This window comes from Python bivittatus, unplaced genomic scaffold (genome assembly GCF_059951505.1).
Source record: "Python bivittatus isolate LINGU-HERP-01145 unplaced genomic scaffold, Pbiv_v1 ctg000480_np1212, whole genome shotgun sequence".
NCBI lineage: Eukaryota > Metazoa > Chordata > Lepidosauria > Squamata > Pythonidae > Python > Python bivittatus.
In genome coordinates, this window is record NW_028277075.1 from 52888867 (window position 1) to 52902934 (window position 14068).

General features: G+C 36.5%; 1 protein-coding gene across 6 annotated transcripts in view; it reads right to left on the reverse strand.

The window, feature by feature from the left end:
- Nucleotides 1-14068, reverse strand: part of TEAD1 (TEA domain transcription factor 1) — a 200839-nt gene that overhangs the window by 58255 nt on the left and 128516 nt on the right. For all 6 annotated transcript variants that reach the window (XM_088145904.1, XM_025165523.2, XM_007426368.4 and 3 more), the window contains one exon: nt 4586-4650. Coding sequence is in view for 5 of the 6 variants with exons in the window: in XM_025165523.2 (XP_025021291.1) it covers nt 4586-4650 (65 nt within the window). In the remaining variant the exon portion in view is untranslated. The remainder of the gene's footprint in view (nt 1-4585; nt 4651-14068) is intronic.

The following is a 14068-nucleotide window of genomic DNA, read 5'->3' on the forward strand; positions in this document are numbered from 1 at the left end:
AACCATCCTAATTCAGATATTAGAGAATCTAAAAATCTTAGAATCAAAAGGGGCAATTTAGGCCGTCAAGACCAACCTTCTGCTCCATGCGGGATTCCAAATTAAAGCATCTGTAGCCCATGACTGAGGTTATCTAGGGAGAAGGAGCTCAGAATCTGTCTGGGTAATTGGCTCCACTGTTGTTGGTTTTTACCACTTAAAGTTATTCTAATATTAAACTGCAATCTATCTTTCTGTAAGTTAAATCCATTACTGTATGTCTTGCCCTGAGATTTACAGAGAACATGTCTGAAGCTTCTTCTGTACAACAGTCTTGGGTACTCGAAAAGTGCAATCACGCCACTACATCTTTTTAAACTACAGTTTATGCTTTTGGGTGTAGGTAATCCACAGCTGTTTAATTTTATTTTCCTCCTAGCAGCATTCCAATATTTAGGTACATTTTGGAGACAGAAAAAGAACTGTAACTTGAGTATACTGTATCAACTGAGATAGGTAGTCCAAGTTATAATTTGCAAATCCATTTCAAAATTATGGATTTGTTAAAGTAGGAATCATATTAGGCCATAGTTAGGTTTTCTAAACTATGGTTAGCAGGATGTTAGAACTGAACCCAGTACAACAAATGGAGTGCCTCTTATAATCCTTCAGGGAAACGTGTGAAAAATACCGCAAATAAAATAAAACAGTTTTGCAATATTATCTTTGAATAATCAAAAACCTTTAAAGGGATTTAAAACATTGCCATAACTTTTTTAGATTACAGTATATCTATTTTTAATTGCAATTTGGAGATCAGCTTTAAGAATCATTGTAATTTAATTTTTCCAACAGGGAAAAAAAATGCCAGAAAAAAACATTCAGTGTAGATGACTATGAGCCACTGACATTTGGCCATTTCCTTGTTTTTTCTTTTTAGCTGCACTAACATTAGTTCTATGGTATCACAAACAAAACATGTACAGCATTCCCTAGTTCAACCAAGACATACATAAAGGATTTCTGCATATTTAACCTTCTCTGTAAATGTCCAGTGCCACTTTGATCCCAAGACAGAAGGTCTGTAATACACTGCCCGTTCATTATCTTGCACCTGAGACCAAAAAAGGGGGTCAAGTGCACCTTCCTTTTCTTAGAAACAAAAGTCTCAATTTATTTCGGGAGAAGACCTACCTAGGAAGCAGCCAGACATGGATCTTTCCAGATCAGCCTCTATCAATACCACATGAAGCTATGTTTCTTGACCAGATTAAATATAAAATCTGTTAAACCCAAACAGGATATGTAGATTTAACTTATAGCCATACATACTATCACTGCTCCCAGTGGGACTGGGAGGCAAGATCTGAAAAGAGGATTTGACTGTGGAATACTTAGTGCTCTCTGAGCTCGACTGTTTGCTTGCAGACATTTCATTATCCACCTAGATAACATCATCAATGCGAGTGAGTGTGCGGTTTTCTCCCTGTTTATATACAGTAACTTGCCCTGCCAATGTCAGTGGGGCTGTGGTTTTTCTCCTTGGTAGTTCCTTGATTAGGGTATTGTTTTCTGCTTGATTGTTTGTCTGGTGTTAATTCCTGCTCATCTGGGTGTTGGCTGCTGGAGAGGAGATTTTCTGGTCTTTTTGTTTTCTTCTTAGCCTTTTAATTGTCTCTTTCAAATTGTCTCTAAATATGGTTTATTTCTATGTGTCTATTGATGGCTGACTTGCCTGAATGCCAAGCTTCCAGAAATTCCCTAGCATTTTTGGATTTAGCTCAGTCTAGGATGCTCACAGTTTCCCAGTTGAAACTATGGTTGAGTCTGTCCATGTGTTGTAAGATTAAGGAGTTTTTGTCATGGCTTCTGACTGCTAGTTGGTGTTCTGCTAGTCTTCTGCCTGTCTATCCTACATAGTGGCTACTGTATGTTGTAGATGACCAGTGTTTTTTTCTTCTTGGGCTACTGAGTCTTTTGGTTTGCTTAAGATGTTTTGGAGGACTTTAGTTGGTTTGTGTGTTACAGTCTATTGGTTGTTTCTGAGATGTTTTTGACAAAAAATCAGGCAAAAAACAATACTCTAATAAAGGAACCACCAAGGAGGAAACTCCACCCACACCAAAACTGGCAGGACAAGCTACTGCATGTAATCAGGCACCAAACCCCACACTCACTCACACAGATGATGTTACCTAGTTGGGCAATGAAATGCCTGCAGGCAAACAACCAAGCTCAGAGAGCACCAAGAACTCCACAGATCAACCCTGAGCTACAGATACTGTCTTACAGAGGATTCAACTATGTTTACTTCAATGTCAATATATGAGAATATACTATGGTTTCAAAGTACATACTGCGGAACATATACTGTATACTGGATTGATGCTTCTTATGTGTATTTACATACCCTATTTGAGTTTAATATTTAAGCATAGTTACAGTAATTAATGTTAAAAAAAAGTTTGCATAGATGTTTCTGAATTAGAAGCATTATAGAAAATTAAAATCAAGGATGCTGCCCAGCCCTAAATTTGATGCAACATACTCTGATTTTTGCAAATCTATGTAACAACTTCACTAAAATTCCATTAAGTAACTTGTGAGAACACAATTGAAAATATATGTATCCTTGCCACTTCTAAACATGGGGAAATTTTAAAACCTCTAAGTCATAGGAACCATTGATTAACATTATTCAATGTTGTAATAAAATTTAGTATTCCCTTAAAAATAAAGGCTGGAATTCACTTCATGTTTGTCCTGTAATGTTATTATCTACCTGGACTTTACAGGAATTCACTTTATCATAAAAATGTGACATGGAAAATATTTCTGATAATTCTACAAGCTTGTAGTGATCATATAGCAGTGTTCAAGAAAATAGATGATAATGATGATGATGATAATAATAATAAGAACAAGAACAAGAACAAGAAACTCCCACATCACAGGTGTCCTATTCAGACTTTATAACTAGGGTATTTAGTCATCACATAAGCAATCTCTCACCAACCTTCTCCCTTCCAAAAACTAGAGATACATAGGCAGAGGAGGCACTCATAGTACAGCAAGGTCATCTGCATCAAGAAGGCCTTTATCTATAGAACTGTATGGGCATTTGCTTCCATATGATCCAATTACCCAGACAGATGGTAGGCTCCTCTTCATTGAACACATTCAAGGAGAGATTAGACAGCCATCTGTCCAGCATGCTCTAATCTGGATTCCTGCACTGAGCAGGGGGCTGGACTTAATGGCTTAAAAGGCCCCTTCCAACTCTATGATTTGATGAGTTCAAATCCTGATTGCACAGGTTTTGAATTCATGTGGAATCCAGGATCCATACAATGGATTTCTTCTAGATGTCACTGACCTGACTTCAGAGGGAATATGGGTCATGCTTGTCACTCAAGTGGGGGACATAAATGATCTATTTGTAATGCCAGAACAGGGCTATGATAATTTTCTCTGTGAACATCCAGACTGTTCTCGCCTGACTGATTTTTTACAAATTGCTAAAAACCTGGTCACTCCCCCAGAACCTTGGGTTAGGATGGTGGATGAGCCTCTTTGGATTTTGGTATATTTTGAGTCACTATGGAGTTAGGTGGCCTCAAAATTGAAATATTAAATTAAATTAAAAACACTGACAAAGCCCTCATTTGCTTTTTCTAATCTTAGCTAGTATTTAAATCCTCAGTCACCAATCTGAACAGTCCTTCCTTCAAAATCTGCTTAAACTTATTTCTAATACTAGAGAAAACACTTAATATACAAATAAAGTTCTTCAACAGATCTTAGAGAATCCTTTGTAGAAATTCCAGTTGCTACTGCTAATCATTGGGTAAACTTCCTTGTTTTCTTCTTTTGACCTTAAACAATGTGTTATGGCTCTTTCTATTTAAAATGTTCTACACAAAGAATCTGGCCTGGTCTAACCTAAAACCTTACACTGGACAGATTACTGTCTCAAAGAGAACATGCATTTTACTAGTTATTCATGTTTTGAATAATTTTGCTAATTTTGAAGCACTCTGATTCTTTTTCTTTTAAATATCATGTGAACTCTGATTCCATTCAATATATTTTACTTTCTAAATGTAATTCTGTGCCTTGAAGTTTCCCAGTAGTAACATCACTGGATCCATTTGTTTGAAGCCCAAATATTTATGTAAGCCTTAAACAAGTACTAGCTAATGCACTGTGTCAAAAGGAAAAACTAAATTGTGTTGCTCTGCAAAAAGTTTTTATAAGTGCTAATTCTTTTGAGATGGGAACAATAAGCTGGGAACAAGCCAGGAGTTTAAGAAAACACAGATCCATTCTGCCAACTCAGCAAACTATTTATTCTGAAATTAACAGATTAATACTTCCAGACTATTTTTCGATACAGGTGTTTTAAACTTGCATGTGTACCATGTGCCTCAGCAACTGATATTGAAGTGATGAGTGGTACAAACAGCACTATTCTTCAAAGCAAACATAAGACATTGTAAACATCATTCTGCATCTAACTAGAGATGCCAAGGCAGTTACGACTGCCAAGACTGCTACATTCGCTCATTCACTGGCATACATCTTCTGTCCTGCAGGACTGTCTTACCTGTTTCCTGGTCCGTGTCTTTCCCGTTCTAAGTTTGATGTATCTGGCTATCAGTTCATTCCTACCTGAAATGAATATGAATTTACAATGAAGACTAAAAGTAACAATTCATCATGAACATATACATGTCAAAACAATGACTAAAAATAGACGCAATGAAAATAAGGACCAGGCATATTTTTTAAGATAAAGGTTTGAGCAAACTTCTGTTTGCATAATGGAATTTCCCCATCTTTTTAACCCTCTCCTGTTATTTGGAGATGGAACTGAGGGAGAATCCATTCAGCAAATGATGTCCATTCCATAGATACATAGATAGATAGCTACCACTGGATTTTTACCTTTGGTTTTGTTCAAAAATTGTACTTCAGCTAAAATAGTACCAGCACGTGGAAAATTATTTCAATATTTTAAACTATATACAGGTGGTCTTCGTTTAATGACTACTCGCTCAGCGACTGTTCAAGTTTATGATGGGGCTGAGTGAATGGTAGTTACAACTAGTCCTTGGAGTTCCAGCTGTTGCAGCATCCCCCCAGTCATGTGATCATGATCTGGGCACTTGGTGCCCAGCTTGTGATTATGACATCACAGAGAGTAGCAGTCATGTGATCACGATTTCCAATGTTCCTTGCCAGCTTCCCACAAGCAAAGTCAGTGGGGAAGCTGGCAGGAAGTCAGAAATTGCAGTCACATGAGGTCCTCACTTAACAACCTGTGTAGTCCTTGCTTAACAATGGCAACCAGGATTTCTGGAGCTGCTAAGGAGCACGGTCATGTGATGTTGCACTTTACAGCCGACTCGCTTAGCAACGGTAATTCTGGTTCCAATTGCTGTCAGAAACTGAGGACTACCTATATTAGAAAGAGAGAAAAATGGAAATTCAGACAAGAGCAGTTCCAAAGTGGAGCAAAATTCTGTGACATAAGCATCATCTGATTGTTGAAAATACAAAACATTTAAGATCTAAACACAAAGTTATTTTGATGGCTACTATAGCTCAACTTAAAACAAGTATGGCAGACCTGTTGGCTTTTCTTTTCCATTCCTAAATTATGCTGGCAATAGCATCCTAAGGTGCTATTCATTTTTCAGAGCATACATAGCAAACATTATGCTTTATGAATTCTGTGGTTGATACTGCAAAGAAATAAGTTGCTAACTTTTACTACCCTACTCTACCTACCTTCCTATTTAGCTCTGTCATATCACTAGCTACCAAAGATCTTCAGCACTTTACAATAAAATACCATAGAAAAATCTGAAGAATGAAATGGAAACAGTCCATGGTCAAGGACTGTGATGCCCCTATTTATTACAAGGACTGTGATACCCCGATTTATTAATTTCTCCCAGTTGTAGTGGGGAGGACCAGAAAGAGAGGCCCAGATAAAGGAACACACAATCCTACTGATCACAGTGTTCCTTAGCTGGGTTCAACAATGAATACTCTGGTCTCTCTTCTTCATATTAAAGCTTCCTACAAAATATCCTCAAAGACTATTAAGCCTTTATCACATACTCTCTAATGCATAAAGAAGACGTATAGAGAAGGCAGCATGTCACTAGTCCCATTCCCAAATTACTAGCTGTTTGCTCTGCTGCATCTGCCCAGTGCTTTTGCACATAGAACTGAATATAGATACTGGGATTCTACATGAGAATAGCACTACACAAGTATACTTCTTCAGAGGTTTTGCACAATGCAAAACAAAATATTCAGATATTGTGACATTACCTCCTTCCATCTTTCACAAATTCACTCTGTGTGGACCAAAAGATATAAAAAGCTCCCATTTTCATAGTTTTCAATTTGACTATTATTGATTATGTTAACCAAGATAACATTTTCCAGTTGCAAGAACCTAGATCAGAATCGCATACCTTTAAGTCCCAATAATGTATATCCCTCCAAAAAAACAATCCAAATGCCACCTAACTGTGGCTGTGTCTGAAAAATTCCTTAAATACATGGAGAACAATCCTATCAACTCTTAGGTTTCATTTATTGATCGACCGATTGATTGATTTGAATGCCTTTGAGTTAATGTTGATGCCTGGCAACTGCCTGGACCAGCCCCTGCAGTTTTCTTGGCAAGATTTTGGAAGCGATTTGCCATTGCCTCCTTCCCAGGTCTGAGAGAGAGACTGGCCGAAAACCACCCAGCTGGCTTTGTGCCCAAGGCAGGACTAGAGCTCAGGGTCTCTTGGTTTCTAGACTAGTACCTTAACCACTACAACAAACTGACTCTCTACATTTAAACTGAGCTTACAATTTATACTAAATCACTTTTAATTTTTGTCTTGGCTCTGACCATCTATTCCTGGGTGGCCCTCAGCGCTAAAGAGGTTACATATTCTATTAACTGCAAAGGGCTAGGTATTATCTGCTGGCATGTGGTTCTCAGTAGGTGAATTCTGAAAACACTTGACTCTAATCGAGATTAGCAGGAAATGTTACTGCAAGACTTACATATTACCACAAATTCAATTATCCACAGTAAATAAAATTAACAAGGGGGGCAAACAGGTAAGTTTTGCAAAATTGAAGCGAGTCTTTTCATATCTTGGATGATCAGCTTGCAAAAGTCTAGGTGGACAAGCAACTAAAAGTAGCTTCATAACTTGGTGAAAAAACTGTACCTCCAGTCCATACCTTTGGTTTAACTTTGCTTCTTTGTCTTTCTATCAGAATGGTGTTTTATTATATTGAGGTGATTATCTCTAAAAAGAGGCCCATCTTCCCAGCTCTGCCTAATCCAATGTTTCTTAAACTTTTTGCTCTCAAGACCCTTCCCACTTTTAAAAATTATGGAGGACCCCAAAAGAGGTTTTGTATGTGTGGGTTATATTTTTACAACATTTACCATATTAAACATGAAACTTAATTTGCTTCTTCCATCACAATCATTTACTGGAGTGCAACATTCAACTGTCACCAACCTAAGAATTCTTATTTTCATATATACCAGTATCATAGATGATTCCAATTCTTATTTTTGGACATACATTTTGCCCCTTTCATTCATAATTAGTGTTTTTCTTTTCATTGTTGCTTTCTATTCATGAAGTTGATATTTTTGAATATTATTTTAAATTAAGTCAGGCTTCTCTTATTGCCCTTCCAAGTTTTTTTTTATTTTTATCTTTCACATTTTTAATTTTTAAATAGTATGGATTTTATCAAAATTCTTTTGAGATACTTTGGGAGCTCAGATTTTAAAAAATAGCATAAGTGCTTAAGAATGAAAAATAATATAGATTAGTACAAAATATGCCCTGCAGCATGTAATGATATAAGATAGTAGGAAGACACAGCATTTGAGTATGCTTAATCACTCCAGGATGCCTTGACAACACATGAGACACTAAGCTCCAGTTCAAAACTCAGACTGTGTCTCAAACATGTGCAATGCATTTCATTCAACTGGGCTATCATATTCCAAAGAAACCAGCTTATTTTCAGAGAGAATGCCAAATGGCCCAATAGTACAACCCAAAGCCTCACTTTACTTGGCAACAATTACACAATTCTGTTTAAGGGGATTTTAAAGGACATACACTATTAAAATTAAAGTTGGAAAAATATTTTCAAATCAGAGAAGCCCACCTCCATTCTATAGTTATGTTAACTTACTACTCAGCAGAAACAACATAGCATTATGTGGCATCTTAAAAACTAACAAAGCTTTTGTGGACTAAGGATTTTGCCCATTCAATGTCATGTTTGCATTTTGGTGGAAAAGTGAAAATAAATTAGGGGATGTTTATTCTCTGGTAGGTACCAGAGTTGTTTTCTGTTTCATTTGTTCTGTTCCAGTTCTGATGAGATGTATCACTAAAATGTATCTACTTGAAAATGCATGATTAGATAGAGACAGTCTTCCATGCCTTTTTGGAAATATATTCAATAACATATGCATCAAATTCACATGGCAGGGCAACCTAATTTTATCTTTAAATCCTCGCTCCAGCCCTTTTGTTGTTGTCATTTTGCTGATTTTCAATACATATTCCAGTGGTGCTTGGACTGGTGGTGTTTGAGGGATGGTCCTCAGCAGCAGCATCTCAAAAGGCATTTTGAGCCACCAACTAACATCAGATTACAGCCTTCAAAGATTTCAGCATCTCAAAGTCAAAGGAGTGAACTGCATAGCTGCTTCCAGTGCCTCTGTCAGAGGAGGGGGGGGGGAAAGAACACTCCCCTTCAAGCATTTATGTGCATGTACCGAGTTGCCATGGTGGGGGAGGAAGACATTTTAAATCCAAATTAGCAAAAAAGAAATCACTTGTAGGTAAGTCAACAACTGATTAAACAGCTTCCTCTGCTAAGTAAGAGACCTGCTATTTAAAAGCCATGAGCAAAATCTATTTTAAGCCTTTAAAAATAGTATAGGCAGGTGTTAAGTCATCCCTACAGTGAGTTTTGAAAGTCGTCCCCTTTCCGAGCCTTACAGAAAAGCAGGGAGCGAGCCTGGGAGATTGGGCAAGCCTTTCCAGCACAGCCTGTGTTTTGTTCAGACAAGCTTACGGCAGAAGGTCATGTGACATAGGCCAAATAAACAGCATCTGGGGATTTTCAATTACAGACCTTCACCCAGCATGCCTGCACTGTAATCTCTACCAGATGAGGCTCAGGCCTCACTATTTTCAATAATTCACACACTGTGTACACATAACATGACAATAAGGGCATTCATGCAACCGCCTGATTCGCACATCAAAGCTCCCAAATGGCCAGCTGTAAGCATGCTTACTGTTGAATAATTCATTCTTTTCACAGGCTTGAAAAAACGCTCAGCAGGACTTGGCAAGCGTGTCTTCTTTCCTGTGTGGTATGCTAAACTCACATTTTGAAAGAGGTACAACCCCACTCTTTTGAAAGAAAAAAAAAAAAAGAGGAAGAAGGAAAAGGAGCTGGAGTTTCAACCATTTAAATGCACATTTGCAAATGGTTGTTTATAATTATATATACATATACACACACACATATTCAACAATATAAACTATAATTCCAAACAACAACAACAACAACATGAGAGAGAAAGCAGATACAAAACAATACTATTTTCTGAGGCAGGTGTTTATTATTTGTTTTTAAAAAAAGCTTTTTCCTGAAGGGCTTCCTCCTATATAAATGAACATGTACCAAAAAAACAGAAACAAAACAAACCCCTGCGTTACCTGGAGCCAAACAATTTACAAGCTCAAGAAAATTAATTTTGATAGAACCATTTATTTTGTTCTGTAACTCTACCTTTAAATAAATACCTCCATTATCCAGAAAGGCAAATCACCAAACCATTCCCTTGAAGCCAACCTTCAAAGAGCTAGAATGATCATTTCATTTTGCTCCTTTGTGCTTTATTGGGAGACTTTTACAGGCTTTTTAAATATCGCACAGCTATAATTTTAATTGCCAGACAGCATCCTTAAACAGCCTTTATGATGTTTACTGAATGAGGGTAACTTTGTTTCCCTGCCCTACCAAAGCCGGCAATCCCTTGCTTCATTATATCAAGTTTTCTTATCTGTCAATCAACCCTAAAACCAGCAGGATCAGCTAGTCATGACCTCCCCTTGTAGCAAACACATGCTGCTTACCAGCTGTGGGCTGTGTATTTTTACACCCTTTTCCCTATCGTTCGGAGTGGTTTCCTCTTAATCACAATAATCCTAAAAGTGCTAAAACATATCAATCGTCTTCTAAGCCCTGCCTACAAAAGGCAAATGAGCTTGTCCAGCAACAGCTGATACTTCATTCAGCTGCAAATCGGATTTAGCAGCTACAAGAGATTTAGCATACCTGGAGAAATATTGAGGGCCACTCTTGCATGGCTAAATTAGCAATATCCTTCTGCCATCCTGTTCTGTCTTTGGGGGGTTGTGTTGGTTTTCATTTTTATTTGCATTCCTTAGTTGAACTGGAAGGAAACAGGTTTCTTTTACCACTACCGTTCTGACAATCAGATCTATGTTTAATAAATTACGATCAGGTCTTTCATTATGAAAGCACTCAGAAAAAGGCATGAAATGCCAGTGTGTTTTTCCTGTCAGGTAATAACTATAGTTTTTTTTTAATATTATACCAGAACTTTTTCATTTACTGTGCACTTAAGGCAGAAGTCATGGAAATTTATTAGGTACTACATGAAAGGTTATCTAGGATACCATGTGAGCTGATGAAAATGATATATCTCACTGTCCTTTTTGAAAACCATATTTGGAATAAAAACAATATTAATTTCTGAAACTAGGAGTGCCAGCCATCATAACCCTTGGCTTTTTCACATTTTGTTCCTTACCCCTCAAGACAAAATTGCTTTAAAAGTATAAACAAAGGAACTTACCAGAGAACAGATTTGGAACTCACTGCTTTCCAAATTCATTGTCTCTGGCCAGCACTAAACAATGTCATTCATCATGATCCTATAATTTGGTAAACTTTGATCTCACTATTAGATGTATTTAATCCTAACCACTGAAAGCATCTTTTTTTTTTTTTGCTGAACTATACTTCTGCAAGCCTATCTTTCAATTTAACCTTACCACTCTTAGGAATCAAGATAGAATTGTGATTTAGAGACATCTCACCTTCTTCAGTAAGTGATTTAGATCTTCACTACTTGTGACAGCATTCATTTTTAAATTAATCAACTTCATCAAATATATACTTACCTATGGAATATGAACATTTTATTCTATTTCAAAATTAACGCAAAGGAGCATCTATTTAGTGATTTCTCACAAGGAAAACACACGCACACACACCAACAATACTAGGAATCTGCAAACTGCGATTTGGCACCCATCTGTGCCCAGTATAAGTTTTGTTATGAGTTTTGTTGTAAGTTTTGTTATATATATATATATATATATATATATCCATCCATCCATCCATCCAATACTTGATTTTAGAAAGATCACAGCTACAATTTTTACTGTCATCATAACTAAATACAAATCATATATGATAATTGCTTATACAGAGCATCAACTTATTTTAAACAAGTTCTCTCCTCTCAAGAATTAGGAGAAAAAAGTCCATCTCGGACAGAAAGCCTTAAACATGGAGACAATAGACGGTCTGTCATGCATGATGGATGAGTTAAGGGGATTAAAATAAGTATTTGCATCAGAATAGGTAAAAATTAGCAAAATACAATTTCGTAGTAGGTGGCTTCAGTTCTAATTATTCAGCAAGGGAAAAAAAGAGGCCTTTGTTTTTTAAGAATTATGATTAGCTTACCATTTTCAGCTATAAAAATTTTCTTATCCAAATCAATCTTCCCTACTCTGATCCTCTCCAGATGTGCTAGACTCCAATTCCCATAGCTACACTGGCCAAGAAAAATGGCATGGGAGTTCAACACATCTGGAAAGCAAGATATTTGGGAAGTTTGTTCAAATACCTTATTACCTCTCTTAATTAGGCATTAAAAAGGTTAAATGATTATCATACAAATGACAATCTAGAAAATTTATTTCAGTTGCACTGTAGCATAAAGGAAAATGCTATGGAGGCATAGTAATTTAACTTAAAACACAGTAATTTAAAGTTGTGGCATTGGACAGGTGTTCTCCTCTCCTGAAAAAGGTGAAATATGTACATACATAAGTCCATTAGTCATGCTGCTGAGGAGAAATCAATATCTTCTTGAAGAATGAATTCAATAAAATAGTAAAACATACACAGAACAGAAACAGATTAACTCTGTGCTTAAGAAGTACAATTAGTATATCAGTTTTCACAAGGATAAACCTACAGAAATTAAATATGCTAAGAAAATAATCACACGTTTTTCACATGAAAATATTTATTATGAACTAGTAATATCAGAAATTGATTATACTAAGGCTGCTATCCAATATGCATGCTGGGCCTTTAGCTTCCAATGAGACTTACTTCTCAGTATAAATGCCTACCAGCACATATTCCTCTTCCCTTACAATTCAGATGTAAAGTATACCTTTCTTTAGGGATCTTATTTTATTTTTAGGAGTTTTATATCTTCCATTTTGTTCAAGCTATCAAGCTAGTCCACAACAAACATAAAATAAATGTGTAAAAATTAAGGTTTTCATTTTTCTTGTTTTTCTTTTATGACTGTTACCTGTGCTCCATCGTGTAGAAGTGCAGAAATGGTTACTCAAAAGTGTAACAGTAACACCATCACCAATTCAGCATACAGCTTTGTCATACAAATGCAGGCTTCTTTTAGACTGATAATGACTATAAAGGGTTTGAGAAAGAGATGGCTCTTTTGTCTAAAAATTTAAAAAAATGAAAATCAAATGTTGGACTCATCACACAAAAAATGTTAGACTCATAGAATTCTAATTCTATGATCATTAGAATGAATTTTCTATGCGCCAAACTCTTCAATTTATTTAACATTAATTATATGGGGTATATGCCCACTAACAGATGCAGTGAGGTATCTAAATTTGCCTAGTGTTGTATAAGAACTTTAGACTCAGATTACACACAGTGATAATTTCAAGGGCCAAGTGGAAAGTATGTCACCAATGTATGAAGAATGTTTATGTCCCCAAAGCTTAACCTTGTTTTCTCAAAGCTTACAAAGGGAATACCTTGTTCTGCCAGAAGTATGGCTTAGGCAAATATATACGAAATATATATTTAGAATGAAGTAATTTGGGTATTTTTCTGTATTTACAAATACAAAGGATTTGGAGAAAAGTGAATGGCAATACCACATTAAAAACAACAGGGCTTAAACGTTCAGAAACATTCCTGTAGATAAGTAAGTTAACTTTGATTTTTCTTCAACTACTTAAATAAGGAAAATGGGCTGAATACGGTTAGCTGGGGGATGGTGATAAATGCAACATATGAGACAGGAAAAAGTTGAGATACAAAAATACTTCAATCCCACTTGGAAGCCTGACACTAATAAGTCTTGGCATGATTGTTCAACACTTCTGATGGCCCCAGATTAGAGAAAGGTGAAGTAAATAGGTTTCCTTAACTTGTATACACAACTTTGAAACAGCAAGTGAAAAAAGGGCTATACACATTGCTTCGGTTTCCAGAGGGTTAGCTATATTTGCCTTTTGCCACCAAAAAGGAGGAGTAGGAAGAAGAGGAGAAGGAAGTAGTCTTGTGCTACCTTACAAATTGACAAATTTACAATTTTATGGATCACTACTTCATCAAAAGGATCTATCTATCTACCTACTTATCCATCCATCCACCCACCCAAAAATACACACATATACATACTCACACAAACAGTTGGAGAGGAAAAGAGTAAAAAGAAAAGGATGGTTAAGGTATACTTACCTATCATTTGCAGCTCTGCTTTGGCATTTGCCTGACCATATGAAAATCTCAAAGTAGAGAGAGAAGAGGTCATGTACTCAACCTGCATTTACCTCTCCCCAATTTCTAATATTCAGGCAGAAATCTGGACATAAGTTCTAGCTTTCCTGGCTTGAAGGCAACTACAGCTCTCTGT